The 18,040-nt window shown below is 46.2% G+C and overlaps 1 protein-coding gene across 4 annotated transcripts in view; it reads left to right on the forward strand.

Moving 5' to 3' along the window:
* Positions 1-5,165: 5,165 nt before the first annotated feature.
* CPEB1 (cytoplasmic polyadenylation element binding protein 1) overlaps positions 5,166-18,040 on the forward strand; it is a 443,269-nt gene continuing 430,394 nt past the window's right edge. For 3 of the 4 annotated variants that reach the window (XM_086959198.1, XM_086959197.1, XM_086959200.1), the window contains exon 1: positions 5,172-5,272. In XM_086959198.1, the coding sequence (XP_086815324.1) occupies positions 5,258-5,272 (15 nt within the window). In that variant the 5' untranslated portion in view covers positions 5,172-5,257. Of the gene's footprint in view, positions 5,273-18,040 lie in introns of all 4 variants that reach the window. The other variant, XM_086959196.1, reaches the window with a different exon arrangement.

Below are 18,040 nucleotides of genomic sequence, written 5' to 3' on the forward strand. Positions count from 1 at the left end.
GGCGCAGTGAACTAAGTTGAAATAAAGAAAAAAATAGAGAAATAATATAGGCTCACAACTGCCTGACTTTAATTAGAGATATTGTTCACCCACATGTTATAATGCCTCTTGACAATAACGCAGAACAGCTGTCTGGTATGTTTGAAGAAGGACGTTATATTGAATCAATTTCCATCTTATATTACCCATGGTTTTCTTCTTGGGCAATCATACCCCGTCATCTTGAGCATCCCTCAGTTCCTCAATCTAATCGGTAATACATGTCTCCCTTGCTTATTGTATAATCCAGAAATTGGTTAATCCAGTCCCTTAAATCTAGTAGTGTTGATATGGTATGTCACTCTATTGACATCATTATGCAATGTCCAAGTTGCCTTTATTGGCTTTTACCTGTCTCCAATACTTCCGGAATTGCTCTAGAGTTATACCCAATATCTCCTGTACCTCAAGATACATTAAGAACATATCATTAAGACATGGCTCTCATGCATCCACTCTTAATTATTTTACTGATATATAGAGCAACTTACCCCCATGTGAATCGTGATTATCAGACAATTTCGGGTTGATGGGCTCTTTCTGTGCCAAATCGACTCCTGTGCCTCTGCTGTCCAGTGGTCTACCTTACTATTGAACTGATTATGGGGGAGGAAGGAGCATTAGAAGAATGCCTATAGTGTGGAGATGCTTGCAAGTCCTGTTTTGTAAATAATGTTACGCGCAGGGTCCCTAGCAGGTTTGCTACAGAAGTTCTGCTCTGTTCCCGATCTGGCAAGGGAGACTGGTTGTCAAAAATACACCTGTCCTGGAACTCAGAAGTCTTTCTTCAGCCTACAGACGAGAACATTTGGAAACTGGTCAATGAGATGTCCTTAAAACTCTGACCCGTGGAATGTGTCTAAGATTTAAACTTATTGGCAGCCTAAAATGTGGATTAAGTGCTTTTGTTCTGGCCAAGAGCTACCATGCTCTAAGGAGGGCGCTGGGGGGTCGACATCCCTTCCAATGATCCAATTATAGTCAATCATAAAAAAATTGTTCTGGGGTCATGCAGAACAAAGGGTGGAGCAGGGTGAGTTGTGACTTGATAAAGTACAAAAGCACAAACGAAAAGAGACCTTTCCCTGCCTGACCACTACACACCTACGGCAGAGCTACGGCATAGAGAGGGTCCCAATAAACAACCATGGTATTCTAGGGAACTCAAGGAACACAAACAACTGTGTAAACGTGCGGAAAGAAAGTGGAGAAAGAACTACACAGTTGCTGCGAAAAATGAATATAGATCAACTCTGAGATCCTATAAAACTCTAATAAAAACCACACAAGCCGCATATTACCAGAGCAAAATTACGGAAGCAGCTAATGCCCCCAGGGAAATTTTTAAAATCTTTCAATCCCTGGCAACTACATCCAGGACTATTAGTCCTATTCAGAATCCACAGAAACACTGTGATGAGTTAGCTATTTTTTTCGCATCTAAGGTGTCTAACATCTATTCCGGCTTTGCATCAGTGACAGACATCCCAGATAATTGGAAGAGAGAAAAAAAGGAGGACCTGGACATGGACTCTAACCCATCAGTTGATCTCAAAGCCTTTCCTCCATTGGATCTGGCTGAAGTGGATAGTCTCCTTAGTAATCTCAAATCTGGCTCCCCGTTAGACGCTGCTCCCCCGGCAGTTCTTAAACAGGTATCAGGGACAGTATGCCCTGTGATAAAGCAGGTCATCAACGCGTCTCTGGCCTCCGGTGTAGTACCCCCCAATTGGAAGAAGGCCAAAGTCAGAGCTTTGCTTAAGAAACCTAGCTTAGACCCTGAAGACCTGGCCAACTATAGGCCTATTTCACTATTACCAACTATCAGCAAAATAGCTGAAAAATATGTGAATCAGGTCCTTTCTTCCTTTATTGAATCCACTGAAGGATTGCACCCCACCCAGACCGGGGTTAGAGCAAAACAGGGAACGGAGACAGCCCTGGTAGCAGTAGTGGAGGCAGTTAGGGGTATAGTGGATGCAGGAGGCTGTGCTGCGGTGGTCCTGTTGGACCTCAGCGCAGCCTTCGATACTGTAAACCACTCTCTTCTGCTGCATCGGCTGCATCTTACAGGATTCTCTGGATTGGCGATCAAATGGCTCCATTCTTTCTTATCAGACAGAAGCTTCTCTGTCTTTGAGGGAGAGGTGTCATCCAGCCAGCTGCAACTGAATCACGGCGTTCCCCAGGGCTCTTCCCTCAGCCCTACTCTGTTTAATATCTATATGAGACCTTTGGCTGAGGTGGTTCTTCCCTGGGGAATCCAACTCATTACCTACGCCGATGACACGCAGCTGGTGGTTTCCTTGGTGAGGAACGATGTTTCAAACAGGGGATCAACAATCTGACCCCGTGTCTCACCAAGGTTCTGGAATGGATGACTTCCTCCTTTTTAAAGCTAAATGGGGCCAAAACGGACATCATGCTCCTAGGCTACAAGGCCCCAATTAATCTCGATCCTTGGTGGCCTCACTGCCTAGGACCTCCCCCAGCACCCAAGACTCATATAAAGAGCTTAGGGATCTGGCTAGACTCCTCTCTAGGATTTCAATACCAAGCAAAAAAGGTAGCCGGAACCTGCTATGGGCTGCTGAGAGTCTTAAAAAAAGTGCTAGACCTTCTTCCATTCGAAGCCAGAAGACTGCTAGTCCAGTCATTGATTATGTCACGGCTGGATTATGCAAATGCCGTCTACATGGGGGCCCCAGTCGGCACCATAAAAATTCTGCAATCTGTACAGAATTGTGCTGCTCGACTACTCATGAAAGTCCCTAAAAGATGCTCAGCAAAAGCCGCACTTCAATCCTTGCATTGGCTATCCATCAAGGGAAGGATAACTTTTAAGACCATGTGCATGGCGCATAAATCCATCCATGGTGCTGGCCCGCCTATCCTGGATCCCCTTTTTCGTCGCCACCAATCAGTGAGATCTCTGAGATCCAACCAGCGGAACTTGCTGGTAGTGCCCAGGATGAAGCTGGCCCGGATGGGTGGCCGTCGACTCTCGGTGCATGCAGCTAAAGAATGGAACGCTCTCCCAGATGTCATTAGGCATGAGTCAAACCACCTTGCTTTCAGGAAGCGCTTAAAGACGCACCTTTTCCAATAGTGTCTTTATTTTCCTTTGTCTTACAGCGCTGGGATGCTCAAGAGTAACCATGCGCTATAGAAGAAGGTATTCATTCATTCACACCTCTGTCTGCACAGCTCTGTGGAAGAGAGGAAGCAGGAAATAAACCATGAGCAATTTTGCACATGAAAAGAACATCTGATCGGCAGCAGTTCTTCAAAGGACCCTGGTCCACTACAAATGGACCTCAAGAATATTCTAGAGAGCTCTTTCCGATTTACATCCAAGTCTGCAAAGGATCAGCTCTGGCCTCCATCTTGTTGCCCACAGGAGTCCCAAAACAGATTCCTGTATCCATAGTCATACACACATAAACAATCCATGTTAATTCGAACAGACAGAGTACATGTGTACCCACCAGTCAGTCCCACATGGATGTCGCTAGGGATATGTGTGAAACTGGCAGACCAATACAAAGAAGAGGCCAGTATGAGCTCTCCCATCGAACTTAACAGTAATAAAGCCTGACCTGCATCTGTATACCAACTTGCAGCTCACCACCGTGTTAAAGAAAATATATGCACATGCTAATCTAAATCTGAGAGGTGTATTAAAAAAAGAAAATGCATTATCTGCGGAAGACAGATTCGGCTGGGTGGGTGTTTCCTTGCAACCATATAATAAGCAAGCTCTCTAAACAAAGGCAAGGTAAAAATATAGAGGATTTCATATATTGGTTTCCAATGGCAACCACACAACATTGTAAAATACAGAAAATACAAACGTGCCAGAGATTGAGTTTATGAGAAAGATGCCCTTCAGTTGTCAAAAGAATTTATACTTTTTCGGCTGAGGAAGCTATTCAACACTTTCTCGGTTTAGGAGACATGATCATTACATCAGGAACCCTACGGATCTCTGTACAAGGCAAAGTAAATGGCGGTGCCTGCTTTCTGCAGGGACAAGAGAATTCAGGAGAAAGGGTTTAATAGGTATGAGAAAGTACCTGGAGGATAGGAAGAAGAACAGGATAGAAGCTTAGGACTGCAGCAGGTAGAAACCGTCTCTGATTGGAAAACTATCCATGGACTGGAAAGCAAGCAAGAAACTATAGACAAACTATAACAAATACTTCTTTAGTGTGTCCTTTGCACACGTTTGAGACTGGTGACAGCAAGCTGTCACAGATATGACTGTTACCTTCCTTATAAAATAAATACCAGGCATTTGTTTACATTTTGCTATTCTGGAACAAGTCAATAGATTGTAGGTGAAAAAGAATTTCTGTAAAATTATCAGAATTCTTTTGTAACATGGCAATTGGCCCCGTTTGCTCAAATAATCATTCTGGAATGACTTATTTTTTTACTGAATTTCTTTATGTATTTTCTGTTTTAGATTCATGTTTCAGGAGAGAAAAAACAGGATTTCGTTGCCTTTTCCGATATTTTTTCTAGGTAGGATTAAAAAAATAGGCCAGGCCTGTTAAAAACAGGCAGAGACCTTACTCAAGACTAACTAATGCCAGGAAGCAGAAGAGGATATAAAACGTAGACATTTCCTTTGATAAACTCAACTTCTGGATAGAGCTGTCTCTCTTAAAGATGTTAGCGGCCTGATTTAGAGGTGGATGTTCTGGAAAACACCAAAACGTGCTCCATGTTGCATACCACACAACATCTTAGAAAACGGAAGGGGGAGATAAAAAAAAAATCAGAACCTGTGTTTCCCCCATTAACTCCTGTTGAAGGAGGGTCAATGGCGTGAACGATGACATTCAATAGCTCCTATGTGCACTTTTTAACCCTCTGACACTGTCGGCATACTTCAGGCCCTCTCTGAAGTCGTGTGTACGTACCAGCAGTACTTTCTTTTCTCCTTTCCTCCCTTAGGGCGGAAGTGAAGCGAGCACGCTGGGGCCAGGGCCGATACTTTGCACACGCTCCCTGCGCGCGTCCCGCAGGTGTTTTAAGGGCCCGAAAGAGCACGAGACGGCGGGGGCGGGGCGCGCATGTCTTATAAAAAGCCTGATCCGGGTGTGTTTAAAATTGTTGCAAAAATACAATCTGTATCTCGGTTTATGTTTTTTTAGCCCCTTGTGTGCATTGTGCCCCTCTATCAGGTGCCGTTCCTCGCAGAAGTCCCAACATGGCTTTTCCGCTGGTAAGGAGTTTACCCCGGCGCCTTGTTTAATACTGTGCAAGGATATGCAGTAGAAGGTCGTAAAGCGTGTGTTTAAAAATGCAATAACAAAGTTATTTTTATCATGATAGTTTTAAACCTTTTGAAAACGTCCACTTAATTTTGCAACGTTATACATTCTGGAATGGTGTTCGTTTAACGCATAACTAAGTGCTTATGTAACTGTCTGTTTTGGGGTTTCAGAACTTGTGTGTGTGTGCCCAGTTCCGTGTATCAAAGTGCTGGTCCAAAACTAGTCCTTACTTTATCACACTTACCTATGTATCCATGATCCGAGAAATAGTCTGATCATTTAGCCTGTGAACCAGCATGCAAATTCATGACCTCTTTGACGCTGTGCACGCAAGATCCTATTTCATAAATCTCAAAAATGGCAATTAGAATTAACACAATTTTAAATAGCGGTGCGTGGCCGTTTTGTGTTTCGGGGCGGGGAGGTGTACAAATCCTTGGCGAGCACAGCCTTTTTTTTGTGGGTATGGCACTTCCCATTTGTGTTCAACTGTTTTTTAACATCAATGAATTCGTTTACCTCCAGAAATCGTAAAGGGTGACGATTCAATCTGATATCCATTATTATTTTAACTATCTGGATCAAAGGCCCCCCGAGTTTCAATTGAGCAAGTTGTCCACATTTTGGACGGAGAGCGTAATGACGTACTGGCCGCCGTGTCTGCCAAAGGAAACTTTATTTTATTTATTTTTTGATGGCTCGTGTACCCCTTTTTTTACTTTAATGCGAGGTCTCAACTGTTTTGAGGAGGGACTCGGTGTTGAGCAAATACCAACGTTTATCTATTTGTGCTCCTCCTGGGTATTTTTCTATGGTGGTTGTCTTTTACTTTGTAATTTCAACAACCTGCATGGAGTTTGTAGAGCGCATGCGCAAACATAAGTTAGTCGGCCATACACTTTCATGAAGACAGCAACAGCCTACAGGTATCCCAAATCGGGCGGGGTTAACAGCTCTTTAAAACCCGAACAGTGTAAATAAAACTATTCTCGCTACACCAGGAGCCAACAAAACGGACCCACAAAACCCATAGTTCCTCTATAGCAAACGGTGGCCGTATCGGATCTTTTGGAATGGGTACCCAGAAAAAAGCAATCTGCTCTGGCTATACAAAGGACTATAAAGTGTAATTTAATTGAGATAAAAGTTCCTGTCTGGATAATATTTAGTGAGTTGAGCTGCTTAGTCCCTTCAGAGAACTTTCTGCTCTTCCTTTCAATTACTGCCCTCTGCAATAAACCCACCTAACGATGCAACCCCGTGCTTCTCCGTTGCGCTTGTTTGTAGTGCAGTTGCATCGGTTCTCTTCTGTTATCATATCGTGCTGGGCCACTTGATTCAACTGAAGAAAGAGAACTGCAATCCCAACAATTCATGTTTGTCAAACACTTGGCATGCATTGGAAAGGTCTTCATGCCATATTGTAGTGCAGTTTGCATTGCATAGCATTGCTTTAAAATGCTCATAATACGTTCTTTTCATAACTGTTTAATCTTCATAGTCCCACTTACTATAGATTTCTTGTTTTAAAAGATTGTCTTGTACCGATGTTTTGCTGCAGCTAGGATGAAACAAATCAAACTTGATAGAGTACATTGTTTTACTCTGCTTGTTGCATTTTTAATGGGCATACTTGCGTTTCTATGTGCATATCTTGTTCCATACAGTTTTAATGGGACATTAAGGGAGATGTGAGCATCTGAACGGCTGGTATAGATAAATGTGTACAACTAAATTGGCACAAGGTCTGCTCTGAGAGATGTTAATAGCGTTCTATATTGAAACTAGCAGATTCCATGTTGCAGCAACAACCAACTCAATTGTCCTCTCAATGCAGTATTTGATGCGCCATTTACAAAGAATGCAATTTAACAAACCAAACTAGTCCCGTTTTGTTAGTACTTGTATTTTTAGGTATGGCACAATACACTCTAAAATAACCCTAGTCAGGGCGATACATCGGTCTTTGTAATCCACCTAAGCTCTACTCCTGGGTAGTTGTGGGGTCCGCAGAAAACAAAATCTCACATGAAACTTTCAGTTGTCGGGTGCTATACTAAACGTTTCAAATACAAAACGTTTTAAGCCAGTGAGCCCTGCCCTGGATGTCTATAAGACCCAAGCAAGAGCAGCCGCTCTTTATGGGGGCGGGGGGAAGCTCTGGGGTCACTCCAATGCCTCTGAAATTGTTTAATTGGAGTCTAAATTTGCGAGGCGACTCTTTATCACTCCCCCAGAGTACCCCTATAATACAATTCAAAAATCTTTATTTAGATCATGGAAGATCATAAACGATGTACAATTTAATCATTGTGAGCAGTTTAAAAAGTATTATACAAATATGCTATCCTTTTAAAATACAGTTTCCAAAGGAGATGATTATGCTGATGCTAGGTAAAATACAATTTTTAAGAAACAGAGCTAGACCATTTATACGAGAGATTAAAAAGATATTTCACACGGTTATAGTGTCCTTGATTATTCTGGCACGCACTTGCCACATTGCAATCAGGAATTTTGCCATAGCAAAACACTGTTGGTGCAGATCTGTCTTTAAAACTCTGTAGGTCTGGGCGTATGTTCTGAATCCCAGGTTTTTTAAATGAGGGACCAACCAGTAACTCTTAATTCTACTGTAAGCTCTGCAGAACAAGACCACGTGCAAATCGCTTTCCAGTTTGTATGCGCAGGCCGGACACGCCCCTGACTCCAAACGGCCAGCCCAGGATTTTGTGAAGGACCTTAAGGGGAGAGACCCATACCTCCATTGCAGGTAGATCTTCCGTGCGAACACTGGTGTCATGTCATCTAGTACATATTCATGGCAGTATGAGTCTTTTGTTTTGATGAAGAGGTCGGTTAGAGACCCATCCCGGGTGGAGTTCAATATTTTTTGGAGCATGTAGCTGTAGAATAGGTTGGAGAATGCTTTTCTGGAGATCTTTATGGATGCAGTTTCCGGGTCTGTCCATAGCTCTGGCACTCCGAGAGTCGTGCACATACTCCTGATGTACTTTAGCCAGGGAATTTTGGTGGCCTTAGGTAACCTAAGAAATTCCTGCAACTCATTTCTATAATGTACAAGGTCCTGACTACTCCACAGGCGACGCCAGTAGGTCAGCGGTTTGAGGCCCAGTTCCTCAGTGATTGGTCGCAGTGCCAAGTCCAATCTTAGGGGGAGAAGCGGAGTGCTTGGGGGAAGTGCAGCCAGTTGTCTGATAACATTTTCTGCAGCCTGTATAGTATGTGACAGAATGTGTCCCCAAAGCTCGCTCCCATAGGTGATTCCCCCCCCGAGCTTGAGCTTTATAAATATGAATGGTAGGTACCAACGGGCGAAGAGGGGATTTCTTAGCAATTCGTGTGATGCCTCCCGCCCTCTGAGCTAGTTTTGTGGTTGCTTTTGTTGTGTGCCGACCATGTTAAATTCTGGTTTAGGGTTATTCCGAGATATTCTATTGTGTGAACCCTTTCCAGAAATGTTGAGCCCAGGCGAGGGTTTGGGCAATTTTTGGGCTTGGGGTTAAGAATTATAAATTTTGTTTTTGAAGGTTTTATTTCAAGCCCCCTTTCATTGCAGAAACCCAAGAAGCCATCCAAGACTCTCTGTAACCCCATTGGCGATTTGGACAGCAGCAGGGTGTCATCCGCGAACATGATCGCGGGCACCCTGCTGCCCTTCAATTGTGGTGCATCAATATTGGGAGTCCTACTCAAATGCTCAATCACCCCGTTCACAAAGAGGCAAAACAGGGTCGGGGCTAATACGCAACCCTGCCGTACCCCTCTGCGAACGGGAAACCTGTCTGTCAACCTGCCACCTTTCCCACATCTAACTCGGGCGTAATTGTCTTTGTGCAGTCTAATTAGGATGTGAAGGATGTCTCCTGGGACGTCCAACTCAGCCAGTACCTCCCACAGTTTGGCCCGCGGGACCAGATCGAAGGCGGCACGAAGGTCCACAAAGACCGCGTAAAGTGCCGCCCTCGATCAGTACTGTCTTCCAGTAAATGATGTTCAATCGGAGTATTTGATCGACTGTGGAAAATCCCTTTCTAAATCCCGCCTGCAGTGGACTTAGGATATCAGTCTCCTCTATCCAAGTTTGTAGCTTGTTGAGTTAGTCTGCCAAATAACTTCTGGGAGACGTCAATGAGGCTTATTGGGCGATAATTGGCTGGGAGCAGGGGAGAGCCCTTTTTAAAAATCGGGACCACCTCCGCCCCCAGCCAAGTATCAGGTAATTCCATCCCCTGAAGCACTGCATTGAAAATCACTAGCAGATAAGGTGCCCAGATTCCTGGTTCCTGTTTGAATAAATCGCCCGGCACCCCGGCCAGGTGCCTTTCCACAGGATAACCTTACTATCGCCATCCTAACCTCTTTCTCGGTAAAAGGATCCAGAGACTGGTTGTTTTGGATGATGGGAAGTGGAGGTTCTAGCCCTCCAGCCTCTGGGGAGTATAGTGACTGGTAATGATTTTGCCAGACACTCTGGGCGATGTTTGGTTCGATTGCCGAGGGAAGGTCTTCAGAACCATGATTGACTACTCGCCAGAATTTGCGGGAGTCCCTCGTTGCTAATGACTCTGAGAGGTTCTCCCAGTATTGGAGGTCCCACTATCTTAGCGTTAGCCACGAGTGTCTTATACGCCCGCCTTCTGGTGCGGATCTCCTCCCTCTGGCCTCCAGCTTTAATAGTGAGTAGTAGGTCACGTTTGGCGTTTCAACATGAGATATTAAACCAGGAGCCTTTATGTGATCCCTGGGTCCTGGGAGGTCCGCTACTAAAGAGGTCTGTCAAGAGTTTTAATTAGTTGTTCATGTACGTGCCTGAGGTGCTCTGTTTTCCTGCGAACTCACTGGGGCCCATGAGTCAAATGCCTCTGCTAGGATTGGAGTGATCCTAGCGTAGAGGGTAGCTAACTTATCTTCACTAGTGGACAGCTTTTCCCATCTTATCCTCCTTCTGTTGTTTTCTAGGAGGTATCCTTCCCTTGGCTTTTGTCCATTTGATACCCAATCCTCCATACGGGGGATGCCGTATTCCAGTTCCAAAGCGTTGTGGTCACTGTCCTCTCTGGATGTTACTCTGAAGTCAATCACCCTTTTCCAAGCATATAACTGTACCAGAAAGTGATCTAATCTTGATTCTCTCCCGATTTTATTGTATGTGCATTTGCTCGGGAGTAGACTTGGCACGACCGTTGCAAGCCCTAAGGCCGTGAGTGAGGGTAAGCATATTTATCTGCACGGCAAATGGTGTCCATGCTCTCGGAGGGGGGGCCTCTGTCGGTGGAACCTGCCAACTTGAATCCTCCTCTAGGGAGGGTCCATCAAGTAGGCCCGGTAGTGGTTCAAAATGAAAGTTGAAGTCTCCCCCTACTAGGTATGATGTACCCTCTGGAATGGCTTCTAGGAGAGAGGATAGTTCTTCGATGGTTTTTGAAGTGCTGGATATAGAGAGCGGTCTGGAATAGACGTTTATTATAAGTAATTTAAATGATCTAGGCCATTCAAGGAGGACAGCCAGTATGTCTTCCGAGTCCACACTATATCGTGAAGCTATGCAGCCCAGGTCTGATGCCACCCAAATTGCCAAACCTCCTGATGGGCGACCTCTCCGACCCCATACTGCTGGTATCGAAAATATCTCAAAGCCCCTGAAGGTATGCTCCTCCCTTGCCCAAGTCTCTTGGAAGAGGCAGACACTTCTAGAGTTGATTAATTAATCCCATGATTGGGAATCTATTTTATTGCCCAGTCCTGCGACATTCCATGAGAGCAGCTTTAGTTTGTGAGGGACATGCTGGCTGTTTCCCCTCGTGCCTTGGTTTGTCATTAGATTTGTGTGAGCTTTTGGGGATGTCCCCTATGTACATCCCCTGGTTCTATTTCCCCATCTACTCTCTGTGGGGAATTTTCTGGGTTTCTGCGAGCAGAGTACTCCTCCCCATGGATAAGGTTGGAGGGTTTATGCCCGCCGTCACCGATGGTGTTAGGTGCGGCTTGCTCGAGTGGGTGCGGGTGTGCCCTGTCTTCAGAGTCATACTGTCAATCCACCATTTCAAGGCAATCAAATCGATTGAAAGTCGGAAGAAATGGGGGCTGGAAGTATCTGGGGGGCCAGATTGCTCCTCGCTCAAAGCCACCCCTTCCCATTCCTCTTCTTTTGACAGTTTCCCATACCTGAACGTCGTCGTGAATCAAAGGGTGACCCGGTGCCATTCGCGTTTGGTTGTAAGGGTTTCTCCTCCCTCCCTGGTTTCCCCCCCAGTTTCCCAGTGGCTCATCTGGGTATCCCCATCTCTGGTCGTTGGCTATGTGGGTATTTGATGGATAAAAGAATGAGGGGGAGGGGGAGTGGGTGAGTGTTATTTCCCTCATCCTCTGGGAAGCAACCACAAATGTAGGAAACTGTTCCTGGTTCTTTAAAACTGACCAGTATACAGTCGCCACTGATTGATTTGGGCGTCTTCCCTACCAACGAAACTCTTCTCACCATACGAATATCACTAGTCATGCCTCTGGGAAGTGGTCTAAATGTAGATAACCAGTTGATCACTATTTTTTAACGAGGCCCCTGTTTCGCTGGTCGCAGGTTTTAATTCCGGTGCCCCGGCTAAAATGAGTGTATGCAGCTACCTCTGGTGGGAGATTTACTGTTGCTGTTTTTTGTTTTTTACAATGTAGTAGTATGATTTTGGGGGTTTTGTGTATTGATTTGTGAAGGTTTGGATGCAGTTGTGAGTTGTGACTGTGAATGCGTTGCGTCGGTAGCTGCTACTATTTGCTGTAAGCAGGGGGGTTGTTTGTGAGATAAACCTGCGGGTGTTGCTGGTTGCTGTGCACTGGAGGGGGGATTATTTTGCTTTAGGCTAGGTGCGTGATGGGTGACTGGTTTTGGATTTACAGTTGAGGTTGAAGATTTCATGTTTTCAGCCTCGTTATTCTTAGTCGAGGTCTGAGACTCGAGGCCCTTCTTATGTTTTGGGTCTGCACTTGGTACTATGGGGCAGTTGTTCACAGCTTTCCAACTATCCATGAACTGGGAGGTGGATTTCTCAAATTTAGTAAGCCTCGCTTCTATTTTAATCAGGCGGGCTTCTAAAGGACTGAGCAATGACCTGAGCAAGTTTCCTATGTCTGCGAGTGTAATGTCCTCTTCCACTATCTCCGTGTTGTGATCTATTGTGGAAGATGGAAGTTCGGTGGAAGTATTAGGAGCATTGACTGGAGGGGGCTCCGTTCTAACTAGTGGTGGAGTCTCCAGTCTGGTGTTGTCAGAGCTGCTTTTATTATGTGTTGTACCTAGCCTCGACTTTTTCGCCTTCCTTTCTCTGACGCGGTTTCCCCATTTTCCTTTTTTGTATTGCTCCTTCCCTTACACCCCTAGCTGTACTTGACGGATCTATTGCGTCTAAGGTGTTCGTTACCGATGGAGGTTCTTCCCTGGGTGAGTTAGGCATTAGTTCAGTATGTTCCTCCACAATAATGGAAGTTGAAGGTTGTGCAATTTGGGTCAGTGGGAGTGTCAGTAGACTCATGTCTTCAAGGTCGCTTAAGGTTTCCTCGGAAAGATCTAGACTAATAGGCGGCTGGTCCCCTCCACAAGCTCCATCCAGCGAGCCATTTATATTCAGCCTTCCTCAGGGGTTTTAGCCAACGCTAGAATGCCCATGGATGATCTCCTAACCCACTCGATTTTCCTGGGAGATACGTCTTTCTAAAACAGTGATGTCATCGATCAGCAGGGAACCCGCCTTAAAGTAATTATCAATTTTACCTTGGGCCGTTGCGGGCGTGATGGGTCCAGCCACAGCCAAATTGGTTTTACTCCTAGTCTCCATTTTGCTCACTGTAGCAGAACTGCTTGTGGAGGCTGGCAAAGTCCTAGTGATGGTATATGGAGGGGGGTTTACAAACACGATATGGGGGTGGGCCGGTCCGGCCTCAAACGGCCCGCTCTTTGCCCGCTCTTTGCCCGCTCTTTGCCCGCTCTTTGCCCGCTCTTTGCCCGCTCTTTGCCCGCTCTTTGCCCGCTCTTTGCCCGCTCTTTGCCCGCTCTTTGCCCGCTCTTTGCCCGCTCTTTGCCCGCTCTTTGCCCGCTCTTTGCCCGCTCTTTGCCCGCTCTTTGCCCGGCGACGCAGTAGAGCTGCGCCGTTAAAGTACATGAAAGCAGGGGGCGTGGCCGCCGGGGGAAGAGGCACCAGCTGCACAGAAAGGAGAATGCTGGGCCTCGCAGTCCCCCGGTAGGTTCCCTTTACAGTTCATGAGCGGCACCTGCGGAGCGGGTGTCGCAAAAAGTTATATGGTTCCTGAAGTAGGGGGCGGTGCCGCCGGGGGAAGAGGCACCAGCTGCACAGAAAGGAGAATGCTGGGCCTCGCAGTCCCCCGGTAGGTTCCCTTTACAGTTCACCCTCCAAAGTCCTCACCTTGGGCAGCACCAAGCTGGGAGCGATTAGTGTTTCCGCCGATTGCGAAAAACGCTCACACCAGCAGGCGCGCCACCCAGGGAGCAAGTAGGGGTAACGGCAACAAGCGCCGAGGTGGCAATTCAATCCTCAGAGGCAGGCAAGAGAGCAATCCATGAGCGGCATTGCTTTAAAATGCTCACAATACGTTCTTTTCATAACTGTTTAATCTTCATAGTCCCACTTACTATAGATTTCCTGTTTTAAAAGACTGTCTTGTACCGATGTTTTGCTGCAGCTAGGATGAAACAAATCAAACTTGATAGAGTACATTGTTTTACTCTGCTTGTTGCATTTTTAATGGGCATACTTGCGTTTCTATGTGCATATCTTGTTCAATACAGTTTTAATGGGACATTAAGGGAGATGTGAGCATCTGAACGGCTGGTATAGATAAATGTGTACAACTAAATTGGCACAGAGCCTGCTCTGAGAGATGTTAATAGCGTTTTATATTGAAACTAGCAGATTCCATGTTGCAGCAACAACCAACTCAATTGTCCTCTCAATGCAGTATTTGATGCACCATTTACAAAGAATGCAATTTAACAAACCAAACAAGTCCCGATTTGTTAGTACTTGTATTTTTAGGGATGGCACAATACACTCTAAAATAACCCTAGTCAGGGTGATACATCGGTCTTTGTAATCCACCTAAGCTCTACTCCTGGGTAGTTATGGGGTCCGCAGAAAACAAAATCTCACATGAAACTTTCAGTTGTCGGGTGCTATACTAAAATTTTCAAATACAAAACGTTTTAAGCCAGTGAGCCCTGCCCTGGATGTCTATAAGACCCAAGCTGGAGTCTAAATTTGCAAGGCGACTCTTATCACTCCCCCAGAGTACCCCCTATAATACAGTTGAGGCTAGACTTGGGACTGTCACCCATTCAGGATGAGTTAACAGTAAAGCCCCTTAGGTTCTGGGACAGACTATGGTCCACCCCAGATCTTCTAAACTATAGGGAAGAACTAAAGCAGATTCTTAGTTATAATTGTGTAGGCAAAATCCCTTGGCTGTCTATTAGATGTGAATTGCTAAGTGTAGGATTACAGGCAATGTGGGAAAATCCGGCGTGTGCCCAGATATCTCGCAGAATGCTTACCAAAATCTATAAAGAGAAAGTTGGAATGCTTTTTGATTGATTGATTGATTGATGCTTTATTTCGATATGCACATATCATAAAAGCAGTACAAAAAAGATAAAAACAGCATGTCGAAATAAGTCAGACTGTACAAATGGAATGATAATTAAAACACGGTATGTCAGCATAAATTAGATAAAAAGGAATTAAATTGTTATGGACAGTCTTCTAAGTCTTATCAACCAAGCCCATTTTAAAAATTTTGCAACAGCACAAACAATAGGAGGGGCTGTGTTAGTTAAAAGAATCCGGAGGGCAACAGAGTGCTGACGAGTCCCCAGTTCTCTGCAAATGGGGCCAAGCCAACGTGATCTGGGGCGACCATAGTCCGGGCATTCGAAAAGGAAGTGTGGCACCGTCTCTGGTTTGTCCGGACAAGATGCACAAAAGCGTGAGGTGGGCTGGGCTTTATTCCACCTTGAACAGAGATCCGCCAGGGGCAAGGTTCCTAGCCGAAATTTAATGAACAAGGACCTATCCAAAGCAACTGTTATAATATCCATATATGGCTCATACAGGACAACGTCTTTGAACAACAGGAAAGCTGCGGTGGTTTTGCAATGCTGCTGGCTACTAGAGCGCTTCACGTCAACCCACTCCCAGAAAAGTTTTTTTAGAATCTTCTTTGGTGGAGCGGAGTGACTATGCCAGCAGGAGGCCAAACCCAATTCCCCTAAAAGATGTTTTATGTCCTTCAGCCATTTGATGCTACTCCAACCATCAGCATGCATTACTTCTGCCAGCCCATTGGCATACGATTGTAGCTCCGGGACCCTCCACAAGCGTGCCCAGAGCAGAAGGGGGCGAAGCTGAGCCTGGTCCCTTATGGCTTTACAGCCAGTGTCCAAGAGCATTGGGATGGTCGGGCTGCTCGATGGAATAGCAAGAAGGTCCTTGATAAATTTATTTTCGGCCTTACTCAGTGAGTCGACTTTGCCCAAGCCCCACAGTTCCGATCCATAAAGAGAAGCAGGGACTGCACGAGCTTTGTAAATCTCCAGTATGGGTGCAACACAATGTTTTGAGGAGTTATTGTACTCCTTAAGAAGGGCGCCCCCCACCCTTTTGTGGGCCAGAGTCATTTTATCGATGTGGGCAGTCCAGCTCATTGCATCATTAAGACGGATCCCCAGATAATCAAATTCCGCCACTCTTTCTAGAGGTATGGAGTTCAGAATTGGAGGGGGACCAAGTTTGCGGGGTGGGTGCATGACTAGGTACTTGGTCTTGTCTATGTTAATGACGAGGCCTTTAGTGGTACAGAAATCCTGGAAGCGGTTCAGCAAAGACTGTAAACCTTGGGGGGTTTTGGAGATGAGGAGGGTGTCGTCGGCGAACAACAGAGTTGGAATTTTTACTCCACCCAGGCTGGGAGCGTCTGATGGTTCGCACAGTAGATGATCTACCACCCCGTTAATATAGAGGGAGAATAAGGTAGGGGCCAAAACACAGCCCTGTCTTACTCCCCTCTCGACCCTGATTTTATCGGTCTTTTCCCCATTCAGCCCCCATCTAACCTGGGCATAGGTGTTGGTGTGCAGGTTAATGAGGAGGTTCAATAGGTACGGGGGCATCCCTAAACCATGAAGCACCCTCCAAAGTTCCTCCCTTGGTACCAGGTCAAAGGCAGTCTTAAGGTCAATAAAGGCCAGATAGAGACTGCCTTTGCCCAGCACCACCACCTTCCAGTGTAACAACAGAAGCCTAAAGGCCTGTTCAATAGTTCCTGTACCTGAACGGAACCCAGCCTGCATGTCGGACAGAATGTGATTGTCGTCCACCCATTGAGTAATTCTCCCCAAGATGGTTTTCCCGGCCAATTTCTGGCTGGAGTCTATTAGGCTTATAGGCCTATAGTTCCCGGGTAACTCCCGACTGCCCTTTTTAAAAATGGGGACCACCTCCGCACCTCTCCAGGAGTCAGGCACAAGCCCTCCCCCCATGATTGCATTGAGGAGTGCAGAGATTAGAGCCCCCCATTCTTCCGGGTAAGCACGGAGGATGTCCCCCGGTAGGCCATCCGGGCCAGCTGCTTTCAAGGGGACCAAGGTTTTGATCTGCTTTGTTACATCAAGGGGGGAAAACAGATCCAGGTCACGGTCTAAAGTAAAGGCTGGGATTTTAAAGGGATCATTAAGGGGGCCTTCAACAGGAGAGTAAAGATTTTGGAAATGGGAAAACCAAGTCAGGGCATTGATCGCACAAGTCCTCCGGGAATCGTCGGGACGATTCCTTTTGCCCACCATGTCCCAAAAACCTTTAGCATCTTTCCCTCGACTGGCAGCCAGGAGGTCATGCCAGAAGTTGTCCTCCCATTCCATCCTAGCATTTTTCTGGCAGAGTGTGTAGTGTCTCCTGGCCTCCCTAGTCCTAAGCGGCAATTTGGACTTGACTGCCTCGATAAGAAGTGATTTCGCCTCCCTACACTTTTGGTTGTACCAGCCCTGACCCGGTCGTAGGCTGGGTTTCCTTCCGCTCGGGTGGGCTGGGACTACAAAGAGGTCGCCAATGGCCTGAATTATGACACAAAACCTAGGTGCCACCTCCATCAGCCCTTCCTCTTGGCAGTCAAGATTGGCCAGGGCTGAAACCAGAAGCTGCCTAATCGCAGAGGTTTTCTCCTCCGAAAGAGCCAGCTTTGCCCACTTTAGCCTTCGCCCACAGTTCGTGACCACTGACAGGTCTGGAGCGGGGTTACAGGGAGAACCACTCACGGTGCTGTTGACGCACCTGTGGGAGAGGGTGAGGGACAGGAGATTGTGGTCACTCTCCACAGAAGGTAAAACTACCATGTCCTCCACCATGCCCCACAGGTGTATGTCAAGGAGGAAATAATCAATCCGTGACGTGTGTCCTGGCCTGTTATAGGTGTGCGCCCCTACTTTGTCGGACCTGGTTCTACCATTGGCAGCTCTAAGCCCAAACTCCATAACTAAGGAGTTGATCTGGAGGGCCACTTCTGTCCACTTTTTAACAGGGCCAAGCTCGAGGTGAGGAATCCCCCACCCATTATCAAGATCCTCTTGATCTGCTAGGATGTCCAGATCCAGAGGCTCGAAAGTGCAGTTCAGATCACCTGCCAACAGTGTACAAGAC

Source organism: Lissotriton vulgaris, chromosome 2_2, assembly GCF_964263255.1.
Source record: "Lissotriton vulgaris chromosome 2_2, aLisVul1.2, whole genome shotgun sequence".
NCBI classification, from domain to species: Eukaryota; Metazoa; Chordata; class Amphibia; order Caudata; family Salamandridae; genus Lissotriton; species Lissotriton vulgaris.